The 15949-nt window shown below is 38.2% G+C and overlaps 1 protein-coding gene across 2 annotated transcripts in view; it reads right to left on the bottom strand.

Moving 5' to 3' along the window:
* The window catches only part of Prkdc (protein kinase, DNA-activated, catalytic subunit), a 225635-nt gene that overhangs the window by 78545 nt on the left and 131141 nt on the right, over nt 1-15949 (bottom strand). For both annotated transcript variants that reach the window (XM_036195022.1, XM_036195023.1), the window contains exons 49-58: nt 15808-15948; nt 14142-14293; nt 13435-13566; nt 11518-11629; nt 10172-10296; nt 9932-10081; nt 6089-6262; nt 5034-5132; nt 3693-3900; nt 1363-1552 (exon numbers count right to left, since the gene is read on the bottom strand). In XM_036195022.1, coding sequence (XP_036050915.1) covers nt 1363-1552; nt 3693-3900; nt 5034-5132; nt 6089-6262; nt 9932-10081; nt 10172-10296; nt 11518-11629; nt 13435-13566; nt 14142-14293; nt 15808-15948 — 1483 coding nt within the window. The remainder of the gene's footprint in view (nt 1-1362; nt 1553-3692; nt 3901-5033; nt 5133-6088; nt 6263-9931; nt 10082-10171; nt 10297-11517; nt 11630-13434; nt 13567-14141; nt 14294-15807; nt 15949) is intronic.

Here is a 15949-nt window from a genome sequence, read left to right as displayed (position 1 = left end):
AGGACCAGAACAGTGAGGATGCTGCTACCATGCAGCCAGCCTTCTCAGTGTAGAACACCTGCTGAGGCATACCTGCAGTGCTAGACCTCTGCGATTACCTGTGATACTGAGCTGAGGCCAAGGGTATTGGGTATGATCCAAAGCAGATCAGGCACCTGAGCCTCAGGACCCTTCTGTAGCTGTAATCATCACAATAATAGCATTTTATGTTTACAGTGCTTTGTCAAAGAATTTCCACTGTGATTACTCAAATTAGTTCTACTTTTAGAAACAACAGAATATGAAACTAATTATATAAAGGAAATGCTGAAGTGTTTATACAAAACAATTAAGGGGGTTGGAGTGGCGGTTCAGTGGTCAAGAGTCCTTGCTGACCCCGCAGAGGACATGGGTTCAGTTCTCAGTACCCACATGGTAGTTTACAACTGACTGTGACTCCAACTTCAGGACATCTAGTCCTCCTCTAGGCTCTGTTGGCACCAGGCATGCCCACGTGCTACGTGCATATACGCTGGCAAAGCACTCAAACACATAAAACAAATCTTTTTTTTTTTTTTTTTTTTTTTTTAGTATTTATTTATTACACATACAATGTTCTGTCTACATGCCAGAAGAAGGCACCAGATCTCATTGTAGATGGTGGTTGTGGGCCACCATGTGGTTGCTGGGGATTGAACTCGGGACCTCTGGAAGAACAGCCAGTGCTCTTAACCTCTGAGCCACCTCTCCAGCCCCGAAAAACAAATCTTTTAAAAAAAGATTAAGATAGTTTACTCTGTAATTTATACTTTATATATCAAAGCAAAGAATTAATCTACCTGGAAAAAAATAGTCCAATAAACTACTGACATCAGCAAATGATCTAGTTTAATGCTACTCTGCTCTTAATATGCCTTAGATATGACACATTAAATAAATAGTTTTATGTCAAACCAAACCAAAACAGGCATGTTTAGCTATAATCAGATTATCATTCTTCTTTAAAAAAATCTTTTTATCCACCTTAAAAAAATGTAGAAAAACCTGTAGTAACATTTACCACTTCAACCATTTTTAAATGTATGATTCAGTAGCATTGAGTCCATTCATAGCACCACCATCCAGAACCCTTTCCTCTTACAACAGTGAGGCTCTGTAACTATTTCAGTCTATCTCCATCGCCTTCACCCATGCCCCAACAACTGTTCCTTTCTCTCTGCAGAGCTGACTACTCTGAAAACCTCTCTCTCTCTTTTTTTCTTTGATTGTCACATCTTCCTTATGGCCTTTGTGACTTTATGTTATCACTTTATTTCTTTCACAAAAAATTTCTGTCTTTGCAATAGTAGTTGTCAAAGGCCAGAGTGTCTGGTTATTTGTTACCTATGGTTTGTGTCGGGGTGAAGTCATATTGCTGTTGGGTTGCCCGCACTTGCCCAGACTTCTGCCTTCTGTCTGAGAGGGACCCTTCTTCTGTTTGAGTATGGAGAGTACTTGGAGAGGCCTGGGTCTCAATAAACATTGGAGTGAGAACAGTACTTCGAAAACGCCAGTCAGAATCTATGGTATATTCCTATAGAAAGAAGAGTTTAAAGAAAATGATACTTCTTTTGTAGCGACACTGAAATATTTCCATGCTTACCTAGCATGAGTGAGGCTCTAAGATCAATCCCCAGCACCACAAAAATAAACAATAAAGCCCAACAGTACCATTAGCAGTTCTGTACTGTCTCTTTGAGAAGCAACAGAGGAAGAATCCTTCTTTCTTTTTGGTTTTTGGAAGCAGGGTTTCTCTGTGTAGCCCTGGCTATCCTAGAACTTACTCTATAGACTAGGCTGGCCTTGAACTCACAGAGATCCACTTGCCTCTGCCTCCTCAATGCTGGGATTAAAAGTGTGCAGTACCACCACCAGGTCCCATCTTTCTTTTTTGAGATGGATAGACTAATTTGGTTTTTAATTCTCTATATAACCAAGAATAACCTTCAATTTCTCACCCCCCACCGCCTCCAACTCCCAAGTATATGGACCATCATGCCTAGTTTATGTGCTGTTTGTGAACTGAATCCAAGGCTTTCTATATGCCATACAAACAGTCTACCAACAGAGCTATATCTACAGTGTCTAGAATTATCTTTTCTTCCTCTTTTTGTTTTTAAAGACAGGGTTTCTCTGTGTAGCCCTGGCTATCCTGGAACTAATTCTGTAGACCAGGCTTGCCTGAACTCACAGGGATCCACCTGCTTCTCCCTCTCAAGTTCTGGGATTAAAGGTATGTACCACCATGCCTGGCCAGAAGAACCTTTTTTTTTAACAAACACTTACTTAAAAAGTAGAAAAAATAATCACAATAGAAAGAAGCCATTCTCTTATTCCTACATTCTACAGTAGAGGGCTGATGCCATACTTGGCAATGCCAATGGCATCACAGCACAACTATTATTAGTTATGCTACTCAGCTCACGCAAGTGATAAAGAATTGTATACATTTTTACCTTCAGTCTATGTGCATAAGCTACAAATGAAGCACAAATAAACTTTGTTATTTACGCTTACTCTTCTTAAGGTATCTCATATGACCCATCATCAAAAAACCTTCATTTTTCTTTTTTAAAGCATCATTTTGCAGCAGAGAGACTGTTACAGAAATCCACAAATGGTAAAAAATAAAGACAACTAACCATGGGATGCCCAATCCCAACTGATACAACTATAAGGCAACCTATGTACCTAAGGCTCAGAAAACATGGAAGAAGAAGGGCCAGAAAGACTGTAAGAGCCTGAAGACCAAGATACATGCTTTAAGATTGTGTCTTCTCAATATGATGGGGAAGCTGCATCCATGAAATCTCAACAATGTGGCTGCCTGAACAATGTCAATTACAGGTGATATGCTAATGTGGATGAAGGCAATCTCTTAAGACTCTACTTCTAGGTGAAGAGCTACAGACAATTAATGACTGCTAAAGAAGTGAGAAACAGTCTTCAAGGATGAGCCCCTTAATCCAATACCAAGTGGTCAGTCCTAAAAACATATACACAAAAAAAACATTAAGTGGACTCAGTAGGTTATATTTATATATTTGTACATGTGTATGTGTGTATGTATAGCAATAAAAGCTAAAGAAAAGGAGGCCATGAATTTGAGAGGCAGTGGGGGTTGGGAAGCCTGGTTGGGACCTGTGAGGGAAGAAAAGAGGAATGGGGTTAAATGATGTAAATACTACGGAATTCTAAAAATAAACAAACAAATAAATACACAACATGGGACATGCAAATATTTCAAAATCCAAAAATAACATGAAATAAAACCACTTGTGGTCCCATTAATTTCAGATAGGGGTGTTTAATTTGTACTAGGGAACACACCAGGCTGTGCCCACTAAGGAACACTTGTGCCACTGCTGTGACTGCCAAAAGAAGTTGCAAACTTGGTCCATGGTCACAGCTAAGCAGTGTCATGCTTGGTTTGTATTTGTATCAGGCAATGCTTGGACTCTCTCCCAGGTATGTGGAAGGAAGAACAGGAAGGTGAGCGGTCTAAGTAAAGTCTGAGAGGATAGAATGTAAGGCATCTGGGGGAAAGGAAGCACGTGTTAGTGTGTGCACATTTCAAGAAAATTAAGAATATTAGTTTAACAGTACTAGAAGACATTCATTAACAACAGGGAAAACACGGAATAGTCACCATTATTAAGGAACAAGCACTTCACCTGAAATTCACATTCTGACAGAGGATGTTCAAAGATGGGGTTTAGATAATCTGGGCTCATCCTGGTCATTTCAAGCAAAAAATTTGTTGCTAAACTTAAAAATTGGACTTCTATTTTAGGAGAATATAAAGAATTTAATGCCAACAATCGGTCCAATGTATTAAATGGCAATCTGGTTTCATGGCTCCAGAAATTCCGAATAATTAATCTGAAAAGTAAAGAGGAAAACATGCTTAGGTATCAGCAAATGAAGGGAAGTATTGTCCACAGTGTCATGTGGAGACTTCACAGCTTTTCATTCACATAACTCTCAGATGAAAGGGAAAATATATCACAGTATGAGTATGAATAATCAGACATTCTGAAGGACAAATATCCCCAAACTATAGCATATTTGACAAACTGGATGACGATCCATCCTCTGGAGAGTTTACAACAATGAGTATATAGTACTAACAATTTTGAAAGGCAAAATCATTTTAACAAATATTAGTAGTCGTGGCTCACTCACTGGTAGAGCACTTGCCTGGCACACAAGTCTCTGGTGTAGAAGTCCAGGATCAAAAGCAAATTTCATATAATCCTTTACTACTTTGCTAAAACAACTCTCTATAAAAACTACTGTTAAAATGTATTTAAAACTTACTTTAAAATCAAGTTAAGATTGGGAATATGGGTCAGTTCTTACACTGCTAGCCTAATAAATATAAGGCTCTCATTTCAATCCTCAGTATTGCCCAAAGAGAAAAACAAAATACGCTGGACTTTTCAAGAGGCAACTTACGAAATTTAAATATAAATTGTTAAAAGTTCAATACATTTAAAATTGAGAAACTAAAAAATAAGTAGTATGTCAAATCATATTAAAAACTTTGTTCTTTGCTATGTGTTTGGCATTTGATAAGATACTCACATAACTGAGTTAGGGCATTTGAGAGAACAATCATTATTGCTTGTATCTCTACACAGAATAAACCTTAGGGTTTCTTCCTATGCTAAGGTGTCCAAACATTTCACTTAACCTTGATATATGATTTTAACTATATGTGTTAAATGGAAAATAGAATAGTTGTCATTACTGTTTGCTTCAACTTAAAAATCCTTAACTAACTTACTGTATAAGCATTTAGTCCTAACTACCTTTTCACCAGTTTTATTTTGAAATAACCTGTCAGGATTTTAAAATCTTATTCTTTATAACGTGATTTAAAACATATTTACTAAGTAAGGTTTAGGAAATGCAGGAAGCAGAGAGAATGACGGTATCACAGTAAACACATTGAGCTATCTAGAAAACAATAACCCAATCCTTGTCTAATTTATTCCAGAAGAAACACATACTGGAGTCCAAGGTTCTCATCAATCAGTCCTTGAATCAGCACATCTTTTGCCAGTTTAAATATTTCCTGGGAGTCTTGATCCATTTGACTTTCTGGATCTCTGTTTGAGAAAATAACAAAATATCACTATCCTGCTCTACTCCAATCACATAGTCTGGATTAATGCAAAGGTGGGTTTCCATGAGACTGATGACCAAGGCAATTCAGCAGAAATGCTAAAGCTGTGACATCAGGACAGAACTTCCTACTATGCTCTGAGTCCTGTCACCTCTGTAGGTACCTGAGGGATGACACTGCCTAGGAGAAGTCTCTGTCTTAAAAGGTTTTCGTGGTGGTGGTGGTGCATGCCTTTAATGCTAGCACTCAGGAGGCAGAGCACTAATATACTTAAAAAAAAAAAAAAAAAAAGACTTACTCTGTGTACAATGCCTGTAGACTAGAAGAAGGCATTGGATACCCCAGAGCTAGAGTTACAGGCCATTGTGGGAGCTACCTGTCATGAGTAATGGGAACCAAACTCTGGAAAAGCAGCAAGCATTCTTATCTTTCCAGCCCTGACTTATATAGTTTTAACTCAACTGACAATTTCACTTTCTATATCCTACATATTCATGAATAACAAAAAAAGGCTAATTCAATATATTGAAATAAGTTTGTTTCAGTTATTAGTCATATTGCTAACAATGCTTTCTTATATTCCAAATCATGAAAAGTACCCACACAAGCCCTTCAAAAAAGGTTAATACAGGCCTGGGGAGTTGATTCAGTCAGTGGGTAAATCGTTGTGTAATCATATGGAACTGAGTTCAAATCCCCAGCACCTATGCAAAGCTGGGGGAAGTAGTGCACATCTGTAACCCAAAAGTCTCTTTAGCCTGATGTACACAGTAACGTGTACAAAACAAAGAGACCATGTCTGAAACAAGTGGAAAGGGAGGCCCAAAACCTGAGACTGTCCTCTGATATCTGTGTGTACAGAGACACGTTTGTAATGCACATGCATGCATACCATATGTAGATTTTTTTAAAGTGATATAAAACGTAATGAAGGCTAACCTGTAATTGTCATGAATCCACATAAGAATATTATACATTTGTTCTCTACATGTTGGAGAAGGATGGGAAACAAATTCCACAACAGGATTCAGAAGTTCTCGAAGTTCTACTGGTTTTAATTCTGGCATCATCTTATAAACTATATCCAAGCACACCTTTTGTCTTTCATCATCTCTATAATAAAGGAGATTTTTGTTAACACATAAATTTAATGATGTTTTTTATCATACTTACAAAGTACGACAAGCAACATTTTCTTCTTGTCCTAAAGTTTCAAAACTTGTTATAATTCAGAGCAGTACATTTAAAGCCTACTAGTGAAAGAATAATAAAAATGTGGCACATATATATATATACATACACAATACAATGTTGTTCAGTTATAAAGAAAAATGAAATCATGAAAGTTTCAGGAAAATACTAAGTATTATACTAAGGTAATTCAAACCCAGAGAGACATGCATGTTCATTAGTAAATGGATCCCAGCTTCAAAACTGTAGATTTATGTGTTTAATTAGTAGTGTCTATAGAGGACAGGAAGCTAGAAAGGGCCCACAAGACAGGAGAGGGAAAGAGGCCTTAAGCAGGGGGTAGACAGAAAAACCATGTGTGATAGGAAAAATAGGTGGAACATAGGATAAGAATAAGGGACAGAAGGAAGTAGGGAACTACAAGGGCTGAAAAGGTTTAAGGGGGATCAGGATGAGAGGATGGGGCAGAAGAGAGAGTGTGAGGATGATTACCCATAACAAAGGAGATACAGAAAGCCTTATGGGAACTCATTTCTTTATAAGTTAATTAAAAAGTAGATTTATTTATCTTTTCAAAGAGTTTAAATGAAGGTAGCCTACATGGGTGGACAATACTGCTGACACAAGCTATGGGTTATTAAATAAAAATCCAAGTGCAGGCATAGGCTACATCAATGTGTATTGATGGTCAAGGAAGCTCCAGAGAACCTTAGAACAATGCAGGTTGTTGCTATTATACTTAGTTACCCACTAGAACTAGATGGTAGGACTCTCCTGCTGAAGCAGCATATACTTTGACTGCAGGACATAGAGAAAACAAACTGAAATTGTATTGAAAACCTCTTTTCTGCTGGCTAGCTTTCATAGTTCTGGAAGGTGCTATCCAGGCCACTGAGGAAGAAAAGTCGTCACTTGTTCTACCCAGTAGTAGACCTCACGTGCAAGGTAAAATGTGCCCACTGGTACAAGAGTGGTAATGAATGCTATAGGAGTTACCAATTAAGTTGGTTAGTTTGAGGTGTGCTTCATAAAAAGGAATCTAAACCTGTTCTATAAACCTTGTCAAAAGCTCATGGGTAGGGAAGGTCAGAGGCCCTTGGGAGAAAACTTACTACTATTGTTTTGCTAAATAATATACACCCTCTAAGTATTTTTGTTAGTACCTATAGATTAGTGAGTGATGCTCTCAATCTCGGGCTTTTTTTTTTTTTTTTTTTAATAAGTGGATAATGGTTAATACAAATGGTCAAAGTGCTGAGAAGTGACTACTGATTGTTTAGTTCTAAAAGGACAGCTATATAACCCATCCCCAAGTCTAGAAGAGTAGAATGAATGTTAAGAACCTAAGGATAGGGAAGAATGAATACTGTGAAATCCTGTCTTCAGGACATGAGCTGAACACTGTACACATGCACTCACTGAAGCTATCACTACCTATGACAAAACTGGGCCAATTAACTTTCTATCTCTGGCATGTGATGGGAGCTTATGATGTTCCAGCCCTAGCTGAGAAGCTATTGGTAGTTGTTGGGGGAAGGTGAGTCATTTTTCTACGCTGGTGTAGCCATTAGTAAGTTGCCCATGATCCAGTAAATAACGCATATCCATGAACACACAAGTTAAACTCAATGGGGTATTGAGAAAGAGAGAGAGAGAGGAGATATGAAACTCAGAGTAGGGAGAAGTGTTGGGAAGAAGGGTTCTAATGGCAGTGGGAAGGGGACAGCAAAGAACTGGGAATGATTCTTGTCAAAAGACATTATATGTAATATGTAGATAGATATATAAAATTGTCAAAGAATGAATAAAAAATTATTTTTAAAAAGGAATCATGGGTTGGGGATTTAGCTCAATGGTAGAGCGCTTGCCTAGCAAGTACAAGGCCCTGGGTTCGATCCTCAGCTCCAAAAAAAAAAAAAAAAGGAATCATAAAAGACTACCATTTACAACGGAACACTCCTCCCATCAAAATAGTCGACCAGGAAGAAACTGGTGAGTTCTAGGTGCATACAACCAAGGAAGACTAAAACACATAAATTTGAAAATATAAAGTGATTAATAATGAATGGCAAGCTTGAAGCAATCATTCAAACCAACACACACACACACATTCCAGGGTCAAAAAAATTCATGGCTAAAGCCTACTAAATTTTTAAAGAACTGAAAAAGAATGGCACTATAGTTTATTTGATAGTAATATTAATTACTTAATTTTAATGATGATTGTGATTACCATGTGTTGTAGAATATTAAAGATGTGTGACTTTTTTACACTGTGGAACATTTATTTTAATGATGTAAAGATGTGTTGCATTCTTTTATGTTACATTTGTTTAACTCTGTGAAGCTGTGTTACTTTGCCTGTCTAATATAACTGATTGGCCTAATAAAGAGCTGGATGGCCAATAGCTAAGCAGGAGAAAGGACTGGTGGAGTTGGTAAGCAGAGAGAATAATTAGGAAGAGAAATCTAGGAAGAGTAGATCAAGGAGCAAGAAAAAAGAGGAGAGGAGGACATCAGGGGCCAGTTACACAACCAGCAACAGAGTATGGAAGAAAGAAAGGTATACAAAGTTAAAAAAAAATAAATAATAAAAGCCTAGAGGCAAAAGATAGATAGGATAATTTAAGTTAAGAAAAGCTGGCTAGAAATATGCCAAGCTAAGGCCAGGCATTCATAAAAAAGAATACGCCTCCATGTATTTATTTGGGAGCTGTGTGGTGGATCCTACAAAGAGCAAAGAGCCAAAGAGGGACAAAAAAAACAACCAACTATAACCATGATCATGTAAAAAGAGAAGAGGTGAAGATATAAGGGAATTTTGTATAGTATCTTTCAACATTTTGTAACTGTAAGATTATTTCAAAATAAAGTTCATTTAAAGATTTTGGTGGCAGACAAAATAAGCTAAAAATATGAAGTATTTAGTTCAAAAACAATTTCAGGTGCTACCTTATATGTCAGACAGTAATCTAAGTGTGCCCTGAGTCCTAAGTGAGCAAATGTCTTTTCTTATCTGAGGGTCTCATGTTCCTTAAAAAAGTCAACTTTGAATATGTAGTCTAAGAGCAGAACGCAAAGACATTTAATCATTGTTATCAATACATTATACACTTACCAGTATTTTATTATTGTTAAAGTATATACATTCAGGTCACGAATGTTAAGAGGACAGAGAAATAAGAGATCAACTGCTGTGTCTTAAAATTCTATTCTACTCTATTGTCACTTCAAAAAGAAGTAGACATTAACATACGATGGCTCTTGCCTTTCAAAACAGGTACAGAATTGAAACTCATGCACAGATCTAGACAGAGCCAGAGGCATTGCAATACAGCAGCGGTCTTCATTTGTGAGAGAAATATGCAAGTATGGGACTGAATGTGGCTACCAGAGGCTCCACAGACAGAGGGACTGTGATAGGCTCACATTTCACTCTTACACTTTTATCACTTTTACCTCCTAGGTTGAAATTTCAGAAATAAGCTTCTCTTGAACACCCACAAGTGGTTCCCAGATAAAGGAGATATATGGGCAGGCGGAAATGTGACCTACTTGTAGTCTAGGCAGTGAGGCCTGACGTTAACTTACCTATGTCTCATGACTTGGAGAAAGTCCTTACTCTTTAACTGTAAGTACAGACCTGTCGTCATCTCTGCACGACAAAGCACAACTTCCAAGCAAAGTGTCTTCATTACTCCGTGAAATTTTGGCAGCAGAAAGAACACGGCATTCAAGAAACTGGTAAGTGAGAGGGTTCATGAAATGATGACCCCTAATATGCTCCCTCACCCCTACCCCATATGCCACAATCCTGCTGTCGTCCCCTACCTGTCAGCAAGAGGAGGGAAGCCCTTCACTACTTTGTTTAAGCACACAATAAATTTGTCTTCCATAGTATTTTGATGTTGCTTTAGTTGTTTTACAACCAAGTCACATACCGACTCTGCTATCACCTGAAAAATTAAGTTTCTTTTCAAGGACACAAAAGTGGAACATTACGTTAGATGCTGAAACCTAAATTATTTTAATTATTTAAGTTAACTCAAGAAAGATGGTCAATATAATGACCTTCATCGTGTTCACACTCAAATGATGAAACTGAGTGCTAGGAATAGCTGCTGGTTTGCATTAGCCACTGGACAGCCACAGGGATCCAGGTCTTGACTGCAATAGTGAGTGAACAAGGTCACACTTTGGGCACCGTGTTTCCTTCTGACATATAGACATTGAAAGTACATCCTCTGAGAAGTTTTAGTTTAATGTTTATCAAATACAGTTCAAGATACATTTTATGTTAGATACCTTGGTCAAATACTCATATTGAATTCTAGCAACTCTAGTTCAACAGACCCTATCATGATCTTCCTGCATGTATCACACCCTCTCTTTATCATTCATTACCACTTTTAAACATTCATTTGTATACTCTCGGTTTTCTACCCCAAATCCTAGCTCTCTCAGAGCAGAGATAAAGCCTACCTGTTTCCTGCTGTTTCTCTAGGGTCTAGAAGCAACAGCAAATATTCAAAAGCAAGGACTCAGTATGGATGATGTACTCAAGGAAGACTTGTTGGAAGTTATGAAAATACTCATTTCAGTTGCATCTACTCACAAATATGGAAGATCATTACAACTTGTTTAAAGGCATGAAGGCTAAATGGATAGTTTTTCAACACAAACTTACTGCTAATCGAAACTGTTTAAAAAATCATGTGCAGGAGAAATACTTAATCACAAATTCTATGATTTTAAATTTCATGCAGAATATTTTAATTATTTCACATACAGTGAAATTGTTGCCACATACAGTGTATCTGTTAGGGCTGGGACTCCAGATCAGGATGGAGTGCTGCCTAGCCTAAAATGTATCTTTTCATTAAAAATATTTAATCTGGTGACAAGATGAAATGGTCAGTTTAGCAAGTAAAAAAAGAACAGTACAGATCAGGCAAACAGAAGACAGGACAGGCATACTCAGGGTAAGAGCCAGCATGGAGGTGCTGAGAGTGCTTTGGTAGAGAGAACAGGAAACACTCTACTTAGGTTTCACCTTATTTTTCAGATTTTTACATTAATTCTATATCAAATTTAATTCAGCAAATAATGCAAGACAAAGTATGTATTAAGCAGAAATTAGAGTAATGAGAATCACAAGTACACTGTGTAGCACTCACATGTTTCCTCTCAGTAACATGTTGAAGAATAAGTCCTAGAACTTCTGCTGCAGCTGCATATACCTCTTTATACTTCACAAAGGACATGTTATTGACTAAAGCTTCAAAATATCTATAGTAAACACAGAAAACAAGCATAAAATAATCCATTGGAATGTTTGACACAAATGTGACAATTCTCCTGTCACATTAATAGGCAAATTGAGAAAATATAAATATAAAATGTGATGCAAATTGCTTGAATATAGATTTTTATGTGCATAAATATAGATTTATGGGCTCTGGCATCATAACCATGAAAGTCTACTGTTCAATCCCAGGTCAGCACTGCAATAAGAGTATAGCCCTCTGCTGGACATCAGGAAAACTGCAGGAAAGAAAGGCGGGCCTATCTAAGACTAGGATTCCGCGTATCAAAAGCTGTCTACAGACAACACAATGTTGAAAAAGAGAAGGGTGATGCTCTGGGCAGGGAGTGACACATTAACTCTTGGCCTTTACAGACTCTTTGTGTTAACTCCTCACAAGAGTTTTTAAGTCTAAACTGAGCTACTTACTGGCTGTCTTAGCTCTGAACCCTCACTATCTATAGCAACAGCAGCAAGTGCAACTGGTCTAAAGGCCAATATGAACCAATCAGAATTGAAATTGTCCCCTCTCCCCATGGAAGCGAGGGACCCAGGAGTGCAGGGCTGAACCTACAGAACATAATAGAGACATCAACTTCAAAATTCTAAAGAGCAGGATAAGAAGTCAGTCATGATGGTCCACACCTTTAATCCCAGCACTTGGGAGGCAAAGGCAGGTGGATCACTCAGTTTTAAGCCAGCCTGGTCTACAGAGAGTTCCAGGATATCCATAGCTATATAATGAGACCCTGACTTAGAAAAAAAAATGGCCAATATCTTTTGTCAAGTTCTAACTATCTTACTATAGCTTCGTTCCTCCACACATTGTACCCACCCTATCCTAAATATGTGACAGCCGTCAGGATAGGATAAATTGAGGCTGGAGCCCAGGAAGACAGCTGCCAGTACAGGGGCATCTCCCTTCATAGTCACAACAATTCAAATCCTCTCATAGAGCCCATGGTACTTACAAGAGTCAGTGTTTAAAATGGCAGTTTCAGAAAGAAGAAGAGGGCAAGGGAGATAGATTACTGGGTAAGAGAATTTGTTTGTAAACACGGGGACCTGAGCACCCACACAAGCTGGGCATGACCACAAGCATATCCTAGGAGCTGGCTGGCCATCCAACACAGATTGAATGGCAAGCTTCTGGTTAAGTGAGAGACCCAGTCTCAAGGGAATAAAGCAGAAAGTAACAAAAAAGGCCAACTGATGTCTTCCTGTCTTCCGCTGACCTCTGCAGGTACATCTATGGTACATGCATTTATACATATTTTACACACACACACACACACACACACACACACACACACACACACACACGAAAGAAAGAACGAACGAAAGAAAGAAAGAAAGGAAAAGAAGAAAAGGAAATAATTAACTTCTGTTTAAAGATATATACAGAAAATTACACTAATCAAAAATTTCTATTATACTTATTTACTTAGTGTTTATGCCATAGCATGTGAGTGTGTGGAGGTCAGGGAATAACTTGGGAGACTTGGTTCTCTCTTCTCAACATGTGCATCCCAGGGATCAAACTCAAATCATTAGGCTTGCCTGCCATCACCTTTACCCTTCAGACATCTTGCTAGCTCCAGTTAATTTTTTTAAAGCCTACATTCCTTCTTCACTCCAGATACATTTCTCATTCCAGATGGCCTATAAATCCAACCTTATAATTTTAGGTACAAGTATTTGTGTCTGGTTCTTAAATATATCAATATTATATCTGGAATTCAAATCTAGACACTTTATAAGAGAATCAAGTAGAAAGTATGGTACTTACTTGGTACTTGCTATATCACACTTTGGGTCATAGGGAGGCAAGTCATTAGCTATTATGATGCCTAATAATTGAATTCCTACAGAATTGTCTTTAGAATTAGGATCCTTATGGGAAAATTTTTCGAATATTAATCTGTAACACAGCACAAGAGAGAAAACACAATTATATAATGAGTGAGAAACAGGAATACAAAGCATTTTCTAAAGCAAATTTTCAGCTAATAGTACAAAGAACTCATGGCCCTTCCCTACTTCCAAGACCCTGGCTTGTTGACACCCACTTGTTAATTCTTACCCATTTTAATTATTTGTCCCAATCCTGTCAGTTAATAGAAACTTTAAAATTTTATCTCTCTTCAAGCAAGGCTAAAAGTCATCCAACAAAGCCTTCAAGGTACTCCTGGGCTGTATACTCCAATTGCCCAGTGAGGAGTCAAGTTACAGGAGGGCTGAAGAGTAGGGTGGGGAGCCACTGAAGGTACTGAGCACCCAGAAATGCTTCTGGTGTCAAACTCTGGAGTTGTGGTTTTATCAGTAGTAAAATTCACCTTGTAAATTATTACTAAAATTATTTTTGGTTTTGGTAATCCTTTATAAAATCATATTCCTGTTAATTCATATAATTACACTTCAATGGAGTTACCACTTAAAACTTGCTACACTTTGACCTTTTTCTAGATGATCCTGAAAGAACTAGCCAATATGTACCTGTAAGGGATGGAAAGGCACTCCTTCCAGCACTCGACAAGGGTTTTAATGATTTCCAGGTTGTGTCTAAACACAGCTCTTTTGGGATGAAAGACATGTTTCATTAGAAAATGCAGCAATCGATTTGCTAACACTTCATCTTTAGGGACCCCCTGAAAACATATTGAAATTTTGTAAGACAAATAACATTCCATTCAGGAAGAATATTTCACTCTACCCACATTTTGTTGTTTTCAAACAGGCTTTCATGTAGCACAGGCTAGCTTCAAATGTACTATATAGCTAAGGCTGCCCTTGAACTACTGAACTTCCTACCAGTACTTCTAAAGTAGTGAAACTGTAAGCATGCACCATCATGCTTTTGGACACAATCCAAATACCCAATTCTAAAAGAAACTTAACATTTTATTGAGGAATCTAGTTTCTGGTTAAACCCTATGTGGTTTTTCAGTGCAGACTACAGACAATACCCTTTCCTTGGCAGGTGGCTGGAGGAATTGTGGCTGCTCAAATGTATGTATAGTCAATGCACTGTGGCCTTGGAGGGAGGAGCTACAATCAGGGCTCAGGCCCTGGTTGGTCATGTTCTTCCTATTATCTGTCCAGAGACCTACTACTCTCTGTTTCTGTCTGAGACCCCAACAATGGTCCTGTTCAGGTCCTGCTGAGTCCTGATATATGGTGGACAGGGAATGAGTAAGACTTGTTTCCACCAGTATCCACTGCACTTTGGCTCTTAGCCCTTTTTATAGCCCTCTTTCTCCACCGCTGAGTTAACAAAGCTGCAAGAGCCCTTTGTTCTGGGTCTCTTACCACTGTGCCTCCTGATACCTGCCTACTCTTCTATCCCAGTGCTTCTGCTCACTTCACCATGGGAAGTTACCAATGGCGGCACCATCACTTCCCTTTTCACTTTGTTGCTATGTCAGTGATTGGCAATTCCACTCTCTCTAGTGTACCTGAGCTCCTGATGGTCTTTCTGATGGCTCTCAAATTAGTCAAATACACCAATTCTTTCATGCTATTGGTCAGAATAATAACTGTTTTATCACATCAATACCAAGAAATTTAGGTTTGGTTTACTGTGAAATAAACAAAACAGGAACACCCATATACAAAGACATGAAAAAGCTATACAAGTATATATTACGGATGGTGCATGTGATAAATTTTGTACCTTTGTAGATGTTCATGCTCCCAAATGAATAAGCAAAGCTCCATTATACCCACCTACAAAGGTTGGAACCATCTGCTCTAAGTGTAGTGCAATGGCAGTTCCTTGATACTCACTCTCAATAATTTCACAGACAACAGTTAAAACTGCGAGAGTGAATAAACATAATATAAGTGTCCCCAAATCCACGGACCTGAAGCAAATAAGGTGTTCTCAATTATGGAGACAATCTTAACAATTTTGTCACTGGGGTTCCAATCTCCTAGCAAATTAAAGGAATAAACAAAACAAACACCTAACAGTTTAGTAAGAAAGGAAAGGCCAAAGGCATTACCAAAACAGATAAAAGAAGATAAATGCAATGGCATGTAGGTGCATTACAGCAATGCAACCATAGCTAAGACAGCAACATCACATCAAGAAGACATTCCCTCTGTAGGGCATCAGATAAGGAATGATATATTACTATGTAAGAGAATCAGGGTTCCTTACTGTAGGTGTAGCCAAGCCTGTCCAAGAGAGAACAGTAGCTACTATTTCCACCACCATGTAGTGAATTCCTTCTCCGTTGTTCTGGGAAACAGCCAGCTGTAGCAAAGGGCTGAGCCAGTGCTTTGCATAAGGGCGAAAGACC

The sequence above is a fragment of the Onychomys torridus genome, chromosome 8, assembly GCF_903995425.1.
Source record: "Onychomys torridus chromosome 8, mOncTor1.1, whole genome shotgun sequence".
NCBI lineage: Eukaryota > Metazoa > Chordata > Mammalia > Rodentia > Cricetidae > Onychomys > Onychomys torridus.
This window is presented reverse-complemented; position numbering and strand designations above follow the sequence as displayed.